At 43.7% G+C, this 23,016-nt stretch overlaps 1 protein-coding gene across 1 annotated transcript in view; it reads left to right on the plus strand.

The window, feature by feature from the left end:
- Nucleotides 1-22,546, plus strand: part of NFE2L3 (NFE2 like bZIP transcription factor 3) — a 47,445-nt gene extending 24,899 nt beyond the window's left edge. The window contains exons 2-5 of the mRNA XM_056519838.1: nt 7,429-7,590; nt 8,940-9,020; nt 14,402-14,503; nt 16,420-22,546. Of these exons, the coding sequence (XP_056375813.1) occupies nt 7,429-7,590; nt 8,940-9,020; nt 14,402-14,503; nt 16,420-17,655 (1,581 nt within the window). The 3' untranslated portion in view covers nt 17,656-22,546. The remainder of the gene's footprint in view (nt 1-7,428; nt 7,591-8,939; nt 9,021-14,401; nt 14,504-16,419) is intronic.
- The last annotated feature ends 470 nt before the right edge of the window (nt 22,547-23,016 follow it).

Raw genomic sequence — 23,016 nt, forward strand, 5'->3', positions numbered from 1 at the left:
GATCGCATTTTATTCATTATTTAATTAACTATATATTTTTATAGTTTGGACATTTACGCACGCGGCCATACCACATGTGTTTATTTTTATTACGTTTATATTTTTTTTATGTGGAATTTGGGAAAAAGGGGGGGTTGATTTTAACTTTTAATAAGGAAGGGGTTAATGTGTGTGTTTTTTAAGCTTTTAAAAAAAATAAAAAATAAAAAAATAAATAAAGTCTTAACACTTTTAGTCCCCTTAGGGGACTTTTAGGAGGAATCATTTGATTCCTCATACAGATCTATGTGGTTCCATAGAACCACATTGATCTGTGTGCTCTGCCCTCGATTGATAAAGCCTGGTCCTGCCAGGTTTTGTCATTCTGAGCGCAGGAGCAACTGTGGAAGGAGAGGTAAGCCCTCAGGCTACCTCAGCAGTGGTTCACCCCCCTCCCCCCCTGCGATTGCGCTGTGGGGGTTAGGGGCGATCCATTTTGAATTTCCTTTCTGTCTGACCACAGTGCTCTCTGCTGACACCTCTGTCCATTTTAGGAACTGTCCAGAGCAGGAGAGGTTTGCTAAGAAGATTAGCTCCTACTCTGGACAGTTCCTAAAATGGACTGAGGTGTCAGCAGAGAGCACTGTGGTCAGACAGAAAGGAAATTCGAAAAGAAAAGAATTTATCATTGCTTTTAGAGCTGGTTTTTTTTGTCTATGTTTTGGCGCAGTTCAGACGCAAGCAGCATATTTAGCGACTTTTATGGGTCTTTTGATATAGACAGTTATTTTTGCCTACCCATAGAACTTTTTCTTTTTGACCATGCAGTGGTCACGTATTTATTAATTACGACTTTTGTCAAAAGTCGCTATTTTGTGCGCAAAGGTACTTTTTTAGGCGCAAAGCTACACCACATACCTGTAGGCGTGAGAATCACTTCTACCTTCCGCAATTAAACCTTTAACCTTTTGTGGACGACAGCGTCCCACTCCCCTTCTATGACACGCGCTCTAATGCCAGACATAACCGATCACGGTGATGCCCGGCTTTAACCCCTTAGACACCACAATCAATTTTGATTGTAGCGTCTAAAATGCAAGTAAAAATGTCACGGCAGCTCTGTGAAATTAAGTAAAAACACCTAACCTGCCAAATTCAGGACCCGGGAAAGTGTCCACTTCCCTCCCTCACAAGCGTCTAGAAAAAGTGTATGTGGTAGAGCTTTTCCCACCACAGCAGAGCTGCGCAAAATTCATCATCCTGCTACACCTTCTTGATAAATTAGATGCCTGCTAGACAAACCCACCACCCAAATATGAATGTGGGAAAATAGCTCTACCGTAGACATTCTTTGATAAATCTGGGCCACAGTGTGTCAGAATTTTTTACATTATAAAATCTATAGAGATCCATCAAACACAGTTAATATATTATGGAGTAAAGCGAACTACATATTTGATTTTGTAGCCCAGGGATGATTTCATCTGCCAACTAGTTATTAGCCATGAAAATATGTTTTCTTAGCCTTGGCTTCAGTAAGAATGTAACACCAAGTGTCCTAAACTTGTCAATCCCATTTAATATCTGCAGCGTTTTGGCGCAACATATTCTGTGCAGTTTTTTTATTTAATTAGGATTTTTAATACTAAGACATACTAAGTCTCCAGTGTGACTCTCAGCTACGGGTGATGTGGTTGTCATTGCATGTATTGTACTTTAGGTAATTAGGTTGTGTTTGGCGAGAGAACAGATAAGGATGGAAAAGAGAACAAATGTTAAAATCTATAAGCTGCTGGGGGAAGGGATCCATCTGCTCAAGGTTTGACTTCTCAGACTGACCATCCCCCAATGCCACCACCCACTCTACATCCTGTTTATGGCTGCACTCCATATTAGACTGACAGGTTCTATTATATGATTATACTTGACCCAGTATGTGTAATACCCAGGAAAGCACAGGACGATAGCACTGATGTCTGCATTATACGGTACTGCCAGGGCCTTCTAATACATGCAAGTACAGTATCTACAGCGCTGGGAAAGAGGTTTAAATAAAAAATATCAACTGTACCATTATTATCATGAATTAATGTGTCTGTAGGAAGATACCTTGGTTTACATTTTCCTAATATGCTACAGAGACGCAAGTGCGGGCCTGATCGCCACAAGTGCCCACTGAGCGGTCCTGATCACTAAAAGGGCCCAGTGCATGAGCCTGATCCCCACAAGTTCTCACTGAGCGAACCTGATCACCACAAGTGCCCACTATGAAGACCTGATCACCACAAGTGTCCACTATAAAGACCTGATCATCACAAGTGCCCACTATGCAGACCTGATCACCACAGGTGCCCACTATGAAGACCTGATCACCACAAGTGCCCACTATGCAGACCTGATCACCACAAGTGCCCACTATGCAGACCTGATCACCACAAGTGCCCACTATGAAGACCTGATCACCACAAGTGCCCACTATGAAGACCTGATCACCACAAGTGCCCACTATGCAGACCTAATTAGCACAGGTGCCCACTATGCAGACCTGATCACCACAGGTGCCCACTATGAAGACCTGATCCCCACAAGTGCCCACTATGAAGACCTGATCCCCACAAGTGCCCACTATGAAGACCTGATCCCCACAAGTGCCCACTATGAAGACCTGATCCCCACAAGTGCCCACTATGAAGACCTGATCATCACAAGTGCCCACTATGCAGACCTGATTAGCACAAGTGCCCACTACGCAGACCTGATTAGCACAAGTGCCCACTATGCAGACCTGATCACCACAAGTGCCCACTACGCAGACCTGATCACCACAAGTGCCCACTATGCAGACCTGATCACCACAAGTGCCCACTATGAAGACCTGATCACCACAAGTGCCCACTATGCAGACCTAATTAGCACAGGTGCCCACTATGCAGACCTGATCACCACAGGTGCCCACTATGAAGACCTGATCCCCACAAGTGCCCACTATGAAGACCTGATCCCCACAAGTGCCCACTATGAAGACCTGATCCCCACAAGTGCCCACTATGAAGACCTGATCCCCACAAGTGCCCACTATGAAGACCTGATCATCACAAGTGCCCACTATGCAGACCTGATTAGCACAAGTGCCCACTACGCAGACCTCATTAGCACAAGTGCCCACTATGCAGACCTGATCACCACAAGTGCCCACTACGCAGACCTGATCACCACAAGTGCCCACTATGCAGACCTGATCACCACAAGTGCCCACTATGCAGACCTGATCACCACAAGTGCCCACTATGCAGACCTGATCACCACAGGTGCCCACTATGCAGACCTGATCACCACAAGTGCCCACTATGCAGACCTGATCACCACAGGTGCCCACTATGCAGACCTGATCACCACAAGTGCCCACTATGCAGACCTGATCACCACAAGTGCCCACTATGCAGACCTGATCACCACAAGTGCCCACTATGCAGACCTGATCACCACTAGTGCCCACTACGGAGACCTGATCACCACAGGTGCCCACAACCTCCCTGCCCTGTCACAGCTCAGCACTACCCCGTTGACTTGATTGACAGGCCCTGTCAAGGGGGGGGGGGGGGCATTTATGGAATTAGGGTTTTCTTCACCATATTATTTATATCATCATTGTATTTTTATTCTTTGGGGGTAAAAATTTTGCATCACATTTACCGTATATACTCGAGAATAAGCCGACCCGAATATAAGCCAAGGCCCCTAATTTTACCCCAAAAACCCAGGAAACGTTATTGACTCGACTATAAGCCTAGGGTGGGAAATGCATCATCCCCCCCCATGTCATCATCCAGACCCCCGTCATTAACACCCTCATCATCATCACCCTGTCATCATCCCCCCTTCATCATGCCCCTTCATCATCACCGCCTGTCATCATCCCCCCTTCATCATGCCCCCTTCATCATCACCGCCTGTCATCATCCCGCCCCCCCTCATCATCACCGCCTGTCATCATCCCCTTGTCGTCATCCCACACCCCCCCTTCATCATCCCACCCCCCCTTCATCATCACCACATGTCATCAGCCCACCCCCCCTTCATCATCACCGCTTGTCAATGTCTGATTTAACAGTGGTCTTCAACCTGCGAACCTCCAGATGTTTCAAAACTACAACTCCCAGCAAGCCCGGGCAGCCATCGGCTGTCCGGGCTTGCTGGGAGTTGTAGTTTTGAAACATCTGGAGGTCCACAGGTTGAAGACCACTGCGGCCTTCAACATCATCCAGCCCCCCCACCCTCTCACCCCCTTTAGTTTTGTACTCACCTCCGCTCGGTGGGACGTTAGGGTGCGCTGGTCCGGGCCATCTGTGTTGCAGGGACCGTCCGGTGGGGAGGGATAGTCGTTCTGGGCTGTCCATCTTCACCGGTGGGCCTCTTCTCTGCACTTCAGGCCCGGAATAGAGACGTTGCCTTGACAACGCACAGGGACGTTGCTCATGAACGTCCCTGTGCGTCGTCGTCAAGGCAACGTGACTATTCTGGGGCCGGGCCCGAAGCGCGTAGAAGAGGCCCCCCAGTGAAGATGGACAGCCCGGAATGACTATCCCTCCCCACCGGACGGTCCCTGCAGCACAGATGGCCCGGACCAGCGCACCCTAACGTCGCGCCGAGCGGAGGTGAGTACAAAACTAAAGGGGGTGAGAGGGTGGGGGGGCTGGATGATGTTGAAGGCCGCAGTGGTCTTCAACCTGCGGACCTCCAGATGTTTCAAAACACAACTCCCAGCAAGCCTGGACAGCTGATGGCTGCCCAGGCTTGCTGGGAGTTATAGTTTTGAAACATCTGGAGGTCCGCAGGTTGAAGACCACGGAGGGCGGAGAGTTCACTCGAGTATAAGCCGAGGGGGGTGTGTTCAGCACGAAAAATCGTGCTGAAAAACTCGGCTTATACTCGAGTATATACAGTAACATGTGTCTTCTCTCTCTACTGCTCTGAACTATATAAGTCAAAGTGATGGATGTTCATGAATATTGATGCATTATACTGTACAATGTCCTGTGTTTGAAACCTGGCTATTTAGCATTAAGTGCATTACACACATTATAAATATCTCTTCTTCTTCTGACACTTGCAACACTTTGGTAGGTGAGAGAAAAAATGGGATATAGCTTACAAGTAGTTCAGCAGCTGTAAAGTATATAGACTGTACTGTCCTGGGGAAAAATGGCGTACGTTATAATCTCATAATGGCATTGGCTACATTTTGCGCAAAAATGTGGCAACTTTTTTCAACATCACAACCCATTCAACAAGTGGGTGGAGTTTGCCATAAGGTGGGTGTGGCCAGAGGCATGGCCTTCTGCTTAGTCGGATTTATTACAAGTTCTTAATGAAATCTATGCGAGCTAGGACCTAGGGTCAATTTCAGAAGCACAGTGCACAAGGCCTTTACTGCCTGATTTTGGAGAGGCATGCACCTGGTAATAAATCAGGGAAGGGGAAAGCAGAACATTCATATTAAGACCGGTCTTGATTAATTCCCCCCCCCCCCCTTGCCTGTTCACTCTTAATCCTAGGCCAGTTTCATATGACGGTAATATGGACACACTATTGGCCTCATGTACTAAGCAGAAACCGACCAGTTTTTGTTGGGTTATTTTGGCGCAGAGTGTCTGCAACATGTCTGCGCCAGTGTACGCCAGGAAAATCCGACAAACCCGACATTTCACTGTGGAAGGGCGTGGTCTGTCACAAAGGGGGCGTGGTCGGCCCAAAAAGGGGTGTGGTTTCGTAACTCGACCTATTTACTATTGAATTCACAGAAAATCTTGTGAGTAAATGGCTGGAAATTTCCACCTAGATAAAGCTGGTCAGAAAATGTTCCCGACTTGTAAATCTGTTAATCCCCATAGTAAATAGAGAGGAATCCACAAGTCTGAAAAAACATTTCAAACTAGTAAGAACCCAACATTCTTAGTAAATGAGGCCCAATGCGGCTGCAAGTCCCAGCCCACCACAGGACTGATGACCCTGACAGATGTAAGTTTGGGTCATCAGACCTGTGGTTAGGCGAGGATTTGTGGCCCATACTACACATTCAAAAAATACATCTGTATTAGGCTGGGTTCACACCACGTTTTGTTAAATACGGTTCCTGTATACGGCTGGGAGGAGGGGGGCGGGGCTGTATACGGTTTCCCGACCGTAGGCAAATTCGCGGTCGACCACGTTTTTGCCTGCAGTCGGGAAACCGCATACGGCCGAAAACGAAGCTGACCGGAGGCTGCGGTTCACTCCGGTCGGCTCATAGACATGCAGTAAATACGGTTGCCGAATACGGCTGAGTGCGGGCGCCGCGATTAAGCCCCCCCCCCCCCCCCCTCCTCCCAGCCGTATACGGGAACCGTATTTAACAAAACGTGGTGTGAACCCAGCCTTACACTTATTTGAAACCGCCCTTATATTGTTTTATGCACAACCTGGCTCACATTCATAGTCTGAAATCATTGTAAAGCATAAGTGCCCCGAGTCCTGAATTGCTTTTGATCCGTGCCACGCCTGCAGTAACTATGAATCTCCAGCAGCCTGCGGTGGAACCATACAGTATGCGACATATGGAGCTCTTGACTGTGTATTCTTTATAAGTTGTTTTACATGTAGAATTCATTTATGTAAATAATAAAATGATTTGTTACGTATTCCTCAATACAGTGACCCCTCGACCTACGATGGTCCCGACATACGATAATTTCAACATGCGATGGTCTCTCAGAGGCCATCGCATGTTGAAGGCAGCATCAACATACGATGCTTTTGTATGTCGGGGCCATCGCATAAATGGCTATCCGGCAGCGCTGACTACTTCAGCTGCCACTGGATAGCCGTTTACGGTGTCCCGTGTGGTCCGCTGACGATCACTTACCTGTCCTCGGGGCTCCGGCGCGTCCTCTTCGGGATCCTCTGCATCGTCGGCGCTCTCCATCGATGTCATCACGTTGCTGCGCACGCCATCCCGTCATCCAATAGGAGCGACGTGATAACGACGACGGAGAGCGCGGATGTCGGGGAAGCAGAGGACCTACTGGAGCGTCGGGGACACCCCGGGGACGCAGCGACAGCGATGGACGGCGACATCCCGGGCAGCGGCGACGGTATGGAGCGGTGGGGACAGGTGAGTACAACTTCCTCTAACAACCAACGGCTGTCCGGGCATGCTGGGTGTTGTAGTTTTGCAACATCTGGAGGTCCGCAGGTTGTAGACCACTGTCCTATACTTTACATTGCACGGATCCCTCAACATGCGATGGTTTCAACAAACGATGGTCCGTTTGGAACGGATTCCCATCGTATGTTGAGGGACCACTGTATATAGATGTTGAGGTCCTTGCACACTAGAATATAATACCTGTCCTGTAGTAATTCTCTTACAAGATATGACTATTAAAAAATATATATTTCTTGATATTTCAGAAGCAGGAAGATAAGCTGGGATATAGCGAAGACTCCCTCAGCTACAGCTACCTTCACAATGACAATGGGAAGGAGGGACTGGATAAGGAGTTGACTCAACACAGCGAAGAAGGTGATCCTAGCAATACAAGCGCAAGTGACGGCAATGGCATAAGAGCAGAGGTAAGTCCGGTATATGAAGTCTTCCTGTAGTTAGAATGTGTTTATTAAACTTTCCTTTAAATACAGTAGAAATGCCCCAAGAGCATCCATGTTGTCCTGTTAACCAAATGTACTTCGGAAGAGTGTCATTTTGCTCCTACAAGAACAATGTTTGTGCTGTGTTGTACGATAGGACCTGCTTAGGTAGGTTTCTAGTTGGTAAAGGTGGTTCCAGCTGTGGCAAAATAGGCACAACTACAGTATATATCCCATGGTTTACTTTAAAGTGATTGTTTGCAATGCAATACAACATTCTGTAGGCAAAACGTGCAGGTGCAAGACCTATACCTGGTGACCACAGTTGATCATCAACCACCGATGGTCTGCTGACTATTGGGGAGCTACATTTTCGTAAAAGGGTACTCCCACCCTAGACATCTTATCCCCTATCCAAAGGATAGGGGATAAGATGTCTGACCGCGGGGGTCCCGCCGCTGGGGACCCCGGCAATGTTGCATGCGGCACCCACCTGTTTCTTGTCCGGAAGCGCTGGAGGGTCTCGGTCGCGACCACGGGAACGGAAGTTTGTGATATCAGGACTCCGCCCCCCGTGTGACGTCACGGCCCGTCCCCTCAATGCAAGTCTATGGGAGGGGGCGCTTCCGGACATGAAACAGGTGGGTGCCGCATGCAACATTGCGGGGGTCCCCAGCGGCAGGACCCACGCAGTCAGACATCTTATCCCCTATCCTTTTGGATAGGGGATAAAATGTCTAGGGGGGGAGTACCCCTTTAAAGGTTTGGTTCTGTTGGGATAACTGTTTTAATGTGAAGACCCCCATAAAAAAAATAGCAAAATGTTAGCTAAACCCACCATTTTTCGTCAAAAACTGCTATAAGTTAAATGTGTATGGGGGCCTTATGGCTCTTCCCAGACAGAGGATGTTAGGGAGAGAACCGTCGGATCGGGCATGTTGGATTTAAACTGCATAATCATTTTGTTCTTAGGGAGATAGGCTGCAGCAGCTTACTCCTCCTGTCTCCATTGAGAACACACAAACTGTCGGCCATGTTTATGTGTATGGATGAATTGGGAAAGGGGAGAGGCTTCTTTTGGTCAGCTATCCCATATGTAGGGAATCGACTTTATACAATAGGGAATCTCTTGCCCAATAATAAACTAGAAACACTGCCACAACATAGCTTTACTCTCAGAACCTACCAAATGCCTCTAGAAACAAATGAAATATCATTATTGTGCTGAATGGTAATCTCCAAGTTAGTTTTAGGTTAATCTACATTTCCCTTCCGATCCTCTCACAGGCCATGTCCCTATTTATAATAATATGTCTTCCTTTCCAACTTAACAGATTGACCGGAACACAACTGAGCCCTCTCTGTTCTTTGAAGAATTTATTCAGCTGCTGGCACAAACCGAAAATGCTCTTGAGGTAAATCCCTTCCACTAATGGGCTTGGAAAATTGTGATTACTGAATTATTAGCCAGACAGTAGATGGCAGTCGCTGTTATGTGTGTCTAGGTAATGCATTTATTGTAGAGCTACAAATGGATGCAAAGATGCTCTACATTTAGGGATGTTTCATTGTATACTGTTCCTGGATCCATGGGTATAAACCAGGGGTCTCAAACTCAAATGATCAGGGGGCCACTGGAGGTAGAGGCTGGGTCGCATGCACCCCTTACATATAATGCCCCCTTCACATATAATGCCCCCATCATGCAATGCCCCTCACATATAATGCCCCCCTCACATATAATGCCCCCCTCACATATAATGCCCTCATCATGCGCCCCTCACATATAATGCCCCATCATGCGCCCCTCACATAAAATGCCCCCAATCATGCGCCCCTCACATATAATGCCCCCAATCATGCGCCCTCCTCACATATAATGCCCCCAATCATGCGCCCCTCACATATAATGCCCCCAATCATGCGCCCCTCACATATAATGCCCCCATCATGCGCCCCTCACATATAATGCCCCCATCATGCACCCCTCACATATAATGCCCCATCATGCGCCCCTCACATATAATGCCCCCTGTGCTGCGCCCCTCGCATATAATGCCCCCTGTGCTGCGCCCCTCGCATATAATGCCCCCTGTGCTGCGCCCCTCACATATAATGCCCCCATCATGCGCCCCTCACATATAATGCCCCCATCATGCGCCCCTCACATATAATGCCCCCATCATGCGCCCCTCACATATAATGCCCCCATCATGCGCCCCTCACATATAATGCCCCCATCATGCGCCCCTCACATATAATGCCCCCATTATGCGCCCCTCACATATAATGCCCCCATCATGCGCCCCTCACATATAATGCCCCCATCATGCGCCCCTCACATATAATGCCCCCATCATGCGCCCCTCACATATAATGCCCCCATCATGCGCCCCTCACATATAATGCCCCCATCATGCGCCCCTCACATATAATGCCCCCATCATGCGCCCCTCACATACAATGCCCCCATCATGCCCCCAGATAGATATGACCCCCATCAGGTAGGGCTCCCAAGTAGGTATAGAGGCCCAGATAGATATGATCTCCATCACTGATGGGGGTAATATATATCTGGGGGCCTGGCTACCTTCTGGAGAGCCCTACCTGATGATCAGGTAGGGGTTCCCAATAGGTGTATAGGCCCCCAGATAGATATTACCCCCAGCAGGTAGGGCTCCTATTTAAACAATTAAGATAGGTTAGCCCCTGGTGATAAGCAGGTCCTCCCTTATTAGGCAAGCTAAGTTTCACAGCTACAGTACTTAGATCTCCCTGCTGCAGCCTAAAACGAGCCTTCTTTGCAGGGATGCGAGCGTTAGGTAACGTCATCACATGTGCCTTGCAGGACGTCAACGTCCTGCGCTGCGGATGCGATGATGTCACCAATCGCGCGCATCCCTCCAGGAAGGCTCATTATAGGCTGCAGCAGGGAGATATAGGTACAGTAGCAGTGTGTGCCGACGTGTGTGTAGTCTTCTGGCATTCAGCGCTGCTTGCCTGAAGAAATCACCTGCCCGGCGCCCGGGCCACAACATTTTGTTCGGCGGGCCGCAAATGGCCCGCAGGCCGGGAGTTTGAGACCCCTGGTATAAACATACAGGCCCAGATTTATCAAACTGTGTGAGAGAAAAAGTGGAGTGATTTTCCAACAGCAACCAATCACAGCTCAGCTAACAAGCTCTGGTAAAGTGAAAGCTGAGCTGTGATTGGTCGCTGTGGGAAAATCCCTCCACTTTTTCTCTCACACAGTTTGATAAATCTAGGCCACAGTATATGGGCATACATTTCACATGAACAATAGAAGCAAAAGTCTATCAATGTAAACTGTATCTCCAGTGCGCAAATGGCAATAGTAAAATTATATAGAGCAAGAAGCCTTTACTAAAGCATCTGTCCGGCATCACTATTGTCCCAGTGCTGCAGTTACATCGAGACGTCACTGTAGGAGCAGACGCGTGCTGTGCTCTGGGGCATTGTCGCACAGTCATTTGCTTGCTGCTGACCAGTAAATAGTAACTTTCCTTCAGTCCACAGTTGAGGAACCCAATGGATTTTTTTGGGACTCTTAATTTGTAAAGCTCACATTGTCACCAATACAGAACTATTAATGCTGCCTGAGAAGTAAGGACAATAATGTACTGAGGTAGAGGTGGAGCAGAAACGAAGCACTCCCTTTTGAAGCCACATGCTTTTTAAAGCTCTTTATAACTATGGAGGTGGGGGTAATTTATTAGGTATTTGTGCTGCTTACAGTACATTTCCATATAAATGATTCTTAGTGGGAAGGGCAGGGCCTACTCCAGGGACGGACAGATTTGCTATTATTTACTCAGAATGTAGAATGGCCCGCTAAATCACAATGCTTCCCCTATCTACAGGATAAGTGTCTGTCTGATCGTGGGGCATCTGACCTCTGGAATCCCCCCATCTCCAGAACAGTCTTGATTAAAAGCAACAAAGAAACTCTATTTTCATATCCCATCCTAATTTCCTTTCCTCATATCCCAACCTCATATTCATACCTCCTATGCCAACCTCTTATTCGTTCCTCATATCTCATCCCCCACACTATTTTTTGCACCTGCCTGGCACAAAGTTAAATCATATTTTACCATCACGTTGGTCTGGCAGCTCGAAAAAGTCCTGGACAATCTCTGCAGCCTGAGAGTAATGCAATCAGATGATGTGTCAGAAGTCCCACAAACTTACATGGGGCTTAAGAGTTTAAAAAAAACACCAAAAGGGAGTGTGTTAGGACTACTATATTTTTAGTTGTAACATTAAGTAACATGTGTACCAAGTTTAATCCAAATATCTCCAGCTGTTTGGTAGTTATGCTGGAACATACATACATACATGTGTTCATTTTATATACTGTATATAGATAACCATAATTACTACATACTGCCATAAACCTGTCATGTTAAACAAGCAGTCTGATCTGCCAACATTATAATTTAGAGCAGGAGGAGCTGAGTAGTTTTTGTGGAAAAAGCTTCACTATAAGTAATTATTTATTTAAATCTGGGCTTAGAAGTCCAGTAGGTGGTCCTACTTAGTAATTGACAGCTATTTCTATATAAATGCTCATACATTGAAGACTATCAGTCAGTGAGTAAGACAGCCCATGGACTCCTAAGCATAGAGGGGGAGATTTATCAAAACCTGTGCAAAGGAAAAGTTGCCCAGTTGCCCATAGCAACCAATCAGATTGCTTCTTTCATTTTGCAGAGGCCTTGTTAAAAATGAAAGAAGAGAGCTTATTGGTTGCTATGGGCAACTAGGCAACTTTTCCTCTGCACAGGTTTTGATAAATCTCCCCCAGAAAGACCAGAGATTTAACCCCTTAAGGACTCAGCCCATTTTGGCCTTAAGGACTCAGACAATTTAATTTTTACGTTTTCATTTTTTCCTCCTCGCCTTGTAAAAATCATAACTCTTTTATATTTTCATCCACAGACTAGTATGAGGGCTTGTTTTTTGCGCGACCAGTTGTCCTTTGTAATGACATCACTCATTATATCATTAAATGTATGGCGCAACCAAAAAACACTATTTTTGTGGGGAAATTAAAACGAAAAACGCAATTTTGCTAATTTTGGAAGGTTTCGTTTTCAGGCCGTACAATTTATGGTAAAAATGACGTGTGTTCTTTATTCTGAGGGTCAATACGATTAAAATGATACCCATTATTACATACTTTTATATTATTGTTGCGCTCAAAAAAAATCACAAACTTTTTAACCAAATTAGTACGTTTATAATCCCTTTATTTTGATGACCTCTAACTTTTTTATTTTTCCGTATAAGCGGCGGTATAGGGGCTCATTTTTTGCGCCATGATCTGTACTTTTTTTTGATACCACATTTGCATATAAAAACTTTTAATTGATTTTTTATAATTTTTTTTTAATAAAATGTATTAAAAAAGTAGGAATTTTGGACTTTTTTTTTTTTCGTTCACCGTATGGGATCATTAACATTTTATTTTAATAGTTCGGACATTTACGCATGCGGCGATACCAAATATGTCTATAAAAAAAACATTTTACGCTTTTTGGGGGTAAAATAGGAAAAAACGGACGTTTAACTTTTTTATTGGGGGAGGGGATTTTTCACTTTTTTTTTACTTTTACATTTTTTTACATTTTTTTTTACACTTGAATAGTCCCCATAGGGGACTATTCATAGCAATACCATGATTGCTAATACTGATCTGTTCTATGTATAGGACATAGAACAGATCAGTGTTATCGGTCATCTCCTGCTCTGGTCTGCTCGATCACAGACCAGAGCAGGAGACGCCGGGAGCCGGACAGAGGAAGGAGAGGGGAACTCCGTGCGGCGTTACGAATGATCGGTTTCCCCGCAGCAGCGCTGCGGGCGATCCGATCATTCATTCAAATCGCGCACTGCCGCAGATGTCGGGATCTGTATTGATCCCGGCACCTGAGGGGTTAATGGCGGACGCCCGCGAGATCGCGGGCGTCTGCCATTGCCGGCGGGTCCCTGGCTGCGATCAGCAGCCGGGATCAGCTGCGCATGACACGGGCATCGCTCCGATGCCCGCGGTTATGCACAGGACGTAAATGTACGTCCTGGTGCGTTAAGTACCACCTCACCAGGACGTACATTTACGTCCTGCGTCCTTAAGGGGTTAAAGGGGTATTCAGGACAAATACATCTTATCCCCTATCCAAAGGATAGGGGATAAGATGTCTGATCGCCGGGGGCCTGCCGCTGGGGACCACCCGCGATCTCCATGCAGCACACACATCCTATGCGGGGCTGCGTCTCCAGTCTTGGAAACCTCTTTGTTTCCTGGACTGGAGACGTGATGTCAAGCCATGCCCCCCTCCATTCATGTCTATGACAGCAGTCACGCCCCTTCCCATAGACAGGAATGGAGGGGGAGTAACGTGACATCACGTCTCTAGTCCCGGAAACAAAGAGGTTTCCGATACTGGAGACACAGGCCCGCATAGAGTGCGGGTGCTGCATGGAGATGATGGGGGGTTCCAGGGGTGGGCCCCCGGCTATCAGACATCTTATTCTCTATCATTTGGATAGGAGAAAAGATGTATTTGTCCTGAATACCCCATTAAATGACAAATATACAAGTTGTGCTAAAGCTTTTTATACAAAACTATATACCAGTTTGCTTGACGCTTCTTTCTCTATAACATGACGCTGGATGATTGGACTGCGTTTTCAGGGTGACTGATTCCCATTAATGTTGAAATGTAATTATTGATCTCCTGCTTTTTTTTTATTTATTTTTTTTTTCTTAAAGGGAACAAGTGAAAATTCTTTTCAGAGTGCACAACCCTCCTCCAGACCTGGAAACTCAGTAGGAGAATTGTGGCAGGATTTCCTATCTCTGCCTGACTTAAATGTAAGATGTATTTATGTATCGTTGACTTTACTACTGTACTTTCATCAGTCTATAGGGTTAGGATGAATAGGATTTAAAAGTAGCCGAAAGAGACAGGGCCCCCAGTTAAATCAAGTTTTTATGTAAAACATATTTTTAAATAATTTTTGGTGATGTTTTTTCAAGTTTTCAATTTTACTATTTATATTTTAAAATAATCCCGAATCCCTGCCGTTACCTTTCTGGCCACTAAGCCCAAAACTAAGCTGAGACTTCCTGTTCTGTACAGATCACTTTCCAGCAGTCTCCTGTTTATCATTACATGCAGGATTTCAGTCAAAGGTGACACTGGTAAATAGATAACAGAAGATCTACCACCATTCACAATACTAAATAACCTATCAAGAAGCACTAAACAATAATATAAATGCAAAAGTGTACAAACTTTATTAAGGTGTTTACAAAAAAAACACGAACAATCTTAAAAACCTTTAAAATGGGAACAGGTACAGGTGGACAAACAGGCATCTCAACTCGGCATATAGGAAAAGAAGACAGTGAGGGACAACCACAGTAAACCTGTCCTGCCAGGTATGAATCGTAGGCCAAAATGCTGTATAGATATACTAGCTAAAGGATAAATAGCACTGACACACCTGGATATGGACAGAACAATAGAGGGTACCACTACAACACTATTCAAGGGTCACACACAGACGGGAGAGGTATGTACTCACATGCTAGACACGGTGCTGCATCACCAAGCCAATATCAGTGGAGTGCAAGCCAGGGACAAAGTGCATCAGGCTAACTGTCAGCCAAAGCATAACGCCCATTTGCTGAAATCCCAAAGCACTGGTAGGTAAGATGCAGCACAGTGTCAGTGTGATCTGGGAGAACCCTTACCGAGAGAGACCGCCACCCCAACGTCGTTTCGCTTTACGCTTCCTGAGGAAGCCTGATGCACTTTGTCCCTGGCTTGCACTCCACTGATATTGGCTTGGTGATGCAGCACCGTGTCTAGCATGTGAGTACATACCTCTCCCGTCTGTGTGTGACCCTTGAATAGTGTTGTAGTGGTACCCTCTATTGTTCTGTCCATATCCAGGTGTGTCAGTGCTATTTATCCTTTAGCTAGTATATCTATACAGCATTTTGGCCTACAATTCATACCTGGCAGGACAGGTTTACTGTGGTTGTCCCTCACTGTCTTCTTTTCCTATATGCCGAGTTGAGATGCCTGTTTGTCCACCTGTACCTGTTCCCATTTTAAAGGTTTTTAAGATTGTTTGTGTTTTTTTGTAAACACCTTAATAAAGTTTATACACTTTTGCATTTATATTATTGTCTTAGCGCTTCTTGATAGGTTATTTAGTATTTTGGTATTCGCACCTAGACACTTGTATATGATTATACAATACAGCGCCCTTGTATTTTTGGTTCACCATTCACAATAGCTGAAATTTAGAGGTCAGACTCCCTCTTCCTGTGTAATGACCTCTGCACAGGTCACAGAGCATGCCCAGAAAATGATCCCATTTATGTTAATAGAATCTGGGCCAATCTACTGTGCCTATGTTAATGGTTCTTGTCAAAATATGTATGCGAAACATCCACTTTATCTGGTCACCATGTAATAATACATTTCCTCTGGCCAGGGATAACAGCTAATTGTAGAAAGTTCGAGAAGCCAACCCCACAGAGATCAGCTGATCACTGGCATTGTCATTTTAAAAGAAGTTTACTTTATGAGACATGCCCTTTAATCCTATCATGCAACTAAAAACAAGGCAGCTAGTCCATATCTAAGCTCATTGGTTGCATCATCCCAAAAATTCTGTACATTGTTAAGTTTAAAAAGTTGTATTTTATGTTACAAGTAGCTATAGGAGTAAGGAAAAATGTAAACATGTATCTTACTATTTTTTCTTGTTTAGATTACATTGGAAGACATTCAATCCATTTCTAATACTAACAATGCCATCAGCACTTCAGTTCCCTTCAACGGGCATCTAACAGAGGCAATAAGCCAAGATATAAGTCTACAGGAAGCCATGTTTGCATCAAGTCCCACCGCCAGCTCCAGTGAGGACCAGAGAGCAGAGAACTTACTGCAGTTAAATTCAAGTGCAATTCCTGGAGATCCCCTAAGTGCCACAAATCTGACCAATCTATTTCCAACCACTGACAATAATTCCAGAAACTCGACTAACCAAGACCTATTTTCTGGCCTTGATGAGAATGTATTTGATGAAATTAATTTGATGTCTCTAGCCCTGGAAGAAGGATTTGATCCCCTGGAGGTCTCGCAGTTATTTGAAGAACCAGACTCAGATTCTGGACTTTCCTTAAATTCAAGCCATAGTCCAACATCTGCAAGCATATCTGACACTTCGTCTATAACCTTTGGGGAGGAAGAAGGTGCAACTGGCTACAGCAGTGACTCTGAATCCGCTTCATATGATGGGTTGGAAGGAGCAGTAGGAGGCAGTGGTTCAGAAATCAACAAATTTTGTCAGATGGATGATTCACAATATTACAGTGAGATGTCTTTACATAATGTACATCATAACCATACATATAACCAGCTACCTAACCAGGTGGAGCCTAGTCCAGAACATCATTATAGCTGGTCAGTGAAATCCAACAAAATAAGGGGCCAGTGTGTCAATACAATGGACAAAAGCCTCAGTCGAGATGAACGAAGAGCAAAATCCTTAAGAATTCCATTCACAGTGGATGAAATTGTGAGTATGCCTGTAGAGATGTTTAATAGTATGTTGTCCAAGCACTATCTGACAGAGTCTCAAGTGTCTGTCATACGAGATATTCGGCGCCGGGGTAAGAACAAGGTGGCGGCTCAGAACTGTCGTAAGCGTAAGTTGGATGTCATTTTGAACTTGGAGGATGATGTTAACCAGCTGAAAGTTCAGAAGGAAAAACTACTAAAAGAACAAGCTCAGTGTAGTAAGTCTGTAAGCCACATGAAGCAGAAACTGAATGACCTGTACCGAGATGTATTCACACGACTACGAGACGAGCAGGGCAGACCTGTTAACCCAAATCAGTATGCCTTGCACTGTAATAGCGATGGCAGCATCATGGTTGTTCCAAGGAGACTGTTCAAATCAGAGCAAAAAAAAGACACACAGAAGGACAAGAAACAAAAATGAATGTTGGTTGGAAACAAATCTAAAATGGTGGTGGCATGAACTAAAAAAAATGCTGTAAATTGGGAGAGGTTAAACTTGGACCAGACTTTGGTGATATCACTTGTTCAGGTGGCAGCTGAACATTATTATTGGTCCGTACAAGAACACAAAAAACACCACAAAGAAGCTGCTTTCACCCTCCTAAACTGGCACTACACTTGTACAGACCTTCCAGTATGCCACAAATGAATATCTGCATGGTCGTACAATATTACCCGTTATATGCAGCTTTCTTTCCATCATAGGTATAGATTAAACAGTAAGACCTCTATTGAAAGAAATGATTATAGGTTAGAAAGGGGCCAATTTTCTGGTAAAATTGGATTTTTTTTTAATATATATAAATATATATAATATGGACATTTGGCATATTATCAAAAGACCTTGCCACCATATAAAAAAAAATATGTTAAAATACAAAGTGACCTTAGATTTAGTCTGTCGCACTGGAGCACATTGTTCATGTAAAGTTCTGGCTTAACATTTTTATTATGTTATGTATGTTTTTATTTATATGTATGGTGTGTCTAAGGAGCTGTATAAATTATGATTTGTACTTTTTTACACTTTGCTTCTTATTCTACTCTGTCAATTTCAAGAGGTCCTGGTGGCTGATCATGTTTATTTTATTTTTTTGTCGTGTTTGAGACTATCATTTCTAGCAAGCTGGAGTTGCTTCTTTTATATTATTTTGTGATCTCCAGTGGTATATGTTGGCTGACAGAGTATTTTTTTTACCATGGGAATATTTGCTAAAGAAATTTTAATTTACAATAATGTTATTTTGCATTTATACTACAGGGATATACACACAAAATTGTGTTCCAGAAATCCAGTTCGGAACTTCCTTCTCCTAATTCTCCTTCTTTCCCAGTTTGCCTTAGTTTTTCTCAATCTTAATAATTTTGTAAGCCTGAAGCAAGAAGCTCTTGGTTTCGAAAACCTAGGGTGAAAAGTGATGGGTTGGGGACAGTTAATTGCAGGGAGGATTGCTCATAAAAGGACACCTCCTTTAAGTTTGTTTGGCGGTGTCAGGAGTTCTTTCATAGGCAAGGTTAGAATTTTAAAAAGAGACATGTATCACTCAACATGTCAAATATACCTTAAGCTTATATTATATATATATATTTTTTTTTAAATAAGGTTTGCACCATTTAAATGTGATTTTTTTTTAACCAATACTAAGTGGTTATATATAAACGCAAAGCCTAGTGTATCCATTCAGAGTGTGTGTTTCACTAAAATTTGGTAGTCTTATATTGGAGTGAAATATAACAAGCACAGGTATTGTTCAGGATTTTATTTTTGGATTTCTGTTCTCATACTTCATGTAATATGCTCAGAAATCCCATAAATCTAAATGCTTCTCAAAGGGAATTGGTGAGTAGATAGGACAGGATTAAAGGGAAACTGCATCACCCACACTACCTTGCTCCTTATTGCACTGTTATGCCTGCCCGTCTACAAGCACGTTGCTGATACGTGCTATGACATCACCAGCAGGAACGGCCCGTACCAACAGCGCACATAGGGGGGAAGCAGTGTATGCATGCTGGTGATACAATTGCTTGTAAAATGGATAATGAATATTTATAAAGCAATACATTACTCATATTTTTTCATGCAGCAGGTTATCTCCTGCAACTTAGTTCGCTATTGATCCCTCTGCCCACTTGTCATTGATTGACAGCCATCAGCCTATGCTGTGCTTAGTCAGAAGGCAGGAGTGGCAGTGCACTTGGCGCTGTGTGCAGGAGATAAATGCTAATTTTATTAAATCTGCTTCATAGAAATATATACGTAATACAACATCAGAATCTGTGTCTCTGTCACTAGTCCATGCTGCCCGTTCATAGGACATCCTACTGTCAAATTCCTTTTCAGATGTAGTATTTGTTTAAGACATATATGATATGTATAATTAAAAGATGAGATCCCTTGCATGTCTGAAGCCGCCTTGTAGTCTAGGCCTAAATGGCATTTTAACAGTGCCCGTGAAAGAACTCTAGCTATTGGAACACCAAGAAGACATAGTCTTAGAAGTCCGCCATTGTTGTCTACTAAGAATTTGCCTTTTCTGTATTATTTTGGAAGTACACCCAAGCATTTTAGCCAAAGTATGACCTTTTCATGTCTGTGAAGCTGAAAGTGCCCTTGTATTTCAGTAGAAATGTCTGCCAGTATATCATATAACAGCACGAGATGGTTTTAGTTATTTATTTGTTATGGGTCAGAGACATGGTGCTCTATGTCAAAGCTCCAAAAGAAGACATCTGCCAGAGCTAACACATGTCCCTTTACTATTTTCTTGTGACCAATCCTAATTTGAGGACTATAACTAAGCGGTGTGGGGGTATTAATGGGCGCTTTAAACATTTGTCAGCACTGGCCATAAATGTGTTAAATTCAGGGTATTTGCTGATTTGTATACAGGCCCCCAAATACCTTGTTTCCATGGGAGATAAGTCACTGCCAGAGGCCCCTTGCTGCTAAAAGTGCATGTTTATGGTGGATTTGGAAGAAATAGCGGAGAGTTTCTGTCACTGAGTCCTCTAGCTATGTGGCCAGTTGGCTATACACAAGATAGGTGTCAGGAAAATTTTCATTTAGCCAACAGCTATGTTTCCCAATTCCCTCATACACATTCCCGCTTGGCTTGTCCAAGTGTGATTGAAATGAAAGCACGGAAAAATGACTGACCGATTCCTATGGCGGCTGCTTATCTCCCAGTGAAAAAAAGAATCAGGCAATCGAGACCAACATGCCCAATCCTTACTTGCTCCAGGGAAAGTCAGGAAGTCCCCATACACATGAATTGGTGGGTTTTGCTGACATATAGTTAATGGGTATGCTTTAGCCTTAAAAATGGTTTGGCCCCATCATTACTGTTGACCCATTTAATCCATTTGACTAAATTAGAAATATACTACACATGGAGCAGACATGTCCTAAAAACACTGCAGTATTGCTATATACATTACATTTGCTGTTGATTGAACCATAGTTCACCAGATACTAGAATTGGACTTGACTACCTGTAAGTATTCCAATGTACTATTCATCTTCTATCTGGAGGAAACGCAATAATCAGTACGAATAGAGTCTAAAACTAGACGTTATCTTTTCCTCTAAACAATGATATTTAGAAGTTACATTAATAGCATAGTCTGTATAGGATGGATATATATATATATATATATATATATATATATATATATATATATATATTACTCTGTGCTGAACTAGCCTTCTAGGCAAGCCTATATACCTAAGGATTTCCCATTGCATGCTTGTGTAAGGTGATGGATGTCTCTTTTATATACAATTATTATTCCCATCGCTATTAATGGAATGGACATAGCCTGTAAATCACCACGAATGTCACAGCTTCCTAGGTAGAACAGCAAAACAGATACGTTACTAACAGTAAACCGTTATAAAATAGATTTGTTATATGTGATAGAATATACAAATGAAAAAGAGCTGATCACTAAAGTGATAATACCAAAAATATCATGTAGAAAATGCTGGCTAGATGTTTTGGTAAAGTGCTCAGATAGTGCCTCTACAGTTCAGGTTGTCCTTGAGAAGATTTGGTAACCCTAAAAGTAAGATTTTTATTTACCCAATCATAAACACTGGCGAGCAGTTGCTAAAGACTGAAATAGGGTTGTACTGCAATTCCAGCAGCAACTATAGACCAGAAAGATGCTGCTTCTGTAATAAAAGAGTAATAACGGGTTGTCTGGGTAGTAGAAAATGTAGCACCTTTCCTCGCTTTCTGGCACCTTGCTTCTGCCCTGCGCTTGTTTTGGAAGTACATCTATCGAGGTAAGAGGTGGCAAGTACCATATTGTGATTTACTGGGCTGTGCTGGTTTGGTTTCCCTTGTATGTGCTGATGGCAAGATGGTGCCCACCCTGTCTCCACTTGAAATGTATACTTCAGAGATGAGCGCAGGAGTGGAGTACCAGGGAGTGAGAGATGACAATACATTCTCTGGCCTCAACCCCCCCCCCCTTTGATCCCAAAAGGATACATAGAATTGAGATGACCTGTAGCATTTCCCATCTCACTATTTTGGGGAGCATTTGCCCCATCCCATATCTGTTTTAGGAGACAAGACCGCCTTAACTCTTTTGTTTGCTAAGTTTGTTATACCCAAGAAGACCATGAGCCCTGTGTAGGCTCATACCACCCATTGGGAAGACATAAAAGGCCATCCCATACATGGGCCCTATGGTACAGACACCTGTGATAGTAAATGGATTATTATAATATTAGTTAAAAGCTATGAAACTTCTGGACATTTAATAAACAATTTTCTCCCACTAACCTACACTATTCCGAGAACTGGGATGCTGGGAATAGCTTAATGGAGATCTGACCTTCATTAATAGTGAGATATATACATTTGTTATTTTGAAGTTACTGTTGGCCTGAATTGATGCATTTTTGCATGGAAACTACCACTGGATGATGGACATTACTGTGCCACATGGATAAATATTCTACATAACTGCACTAAAAGTAGTAGAAACATTGGGGGAAACAGACTTGATGTCTGGGAAAACTTAACCTGATTTATTATTAATAATATAAAGATCAGGTATTAAATATCCAGTTCTGGATTTTGTTTGTCTGCACTAATGTCTCTGACACAACCCCCCAACACTCCCTAACACAAGATGGCTGGTGTCATATATTAGGAATGATACTTCAGTGTGTATATGCTATCTACAAGTTAGTGGAAGCCTATAGAGCTGTGTGTTTAGAGACATGGTTACTTGACTGCTACTGTAAACTCCTGGTGTACTACTTTAAGGGTATGTTTAAAAAAAAAAAAAAAAAAAAAAAAAAGTAACCAATAAACTGTTTCTTTTGAAATCCTGGATTCCGAGTTTTAATTTTCTAATCTAACAGTCAAAAAGTCTTGTTTTACTTAAAAAATAACCTGCCCACATCTAGGAATTGTCAGAGGGTCAGGTTCCTCCCAGTCTGCATACTGAGTCACACAGATTTAACATCCAGAAACGAGCTGTCCTCAGTACCTGTGCTGATTTGGGCCACACTGAAAACCTTTATAAACAAGGTGATACCCTAAATTTACCATCCACTATCGAAAATAATGAAAATACAAAATCATAACTCCCACCCCCGATGTTTTACCACTGCTTTTTAAAGGGTAAATTCCGTTTATGTTGGCCAGGCAAGGGGGTTATAAAACCTCCCACTGAAAACCTGGACTGGCTCCAAATTCAGGATGAAAAGCCCCAGTATTGAACCTGCTTTTCACAAAAAAAAAATTAATCCAGGCCCAGT

Source organism: Hyla sarda, chromosome 5 (genome assembly GCF_029499605.1).
Source record: "Hyla sarda isolate aHylSar1 chromosome 5, aHylSar1.hap1, whole genome shotgun sequence".
NCBI lineage: Eukaryota > Metazoa > Chordata > Amphibia > Anura > Hylidae > Hyla > Hyla sarda.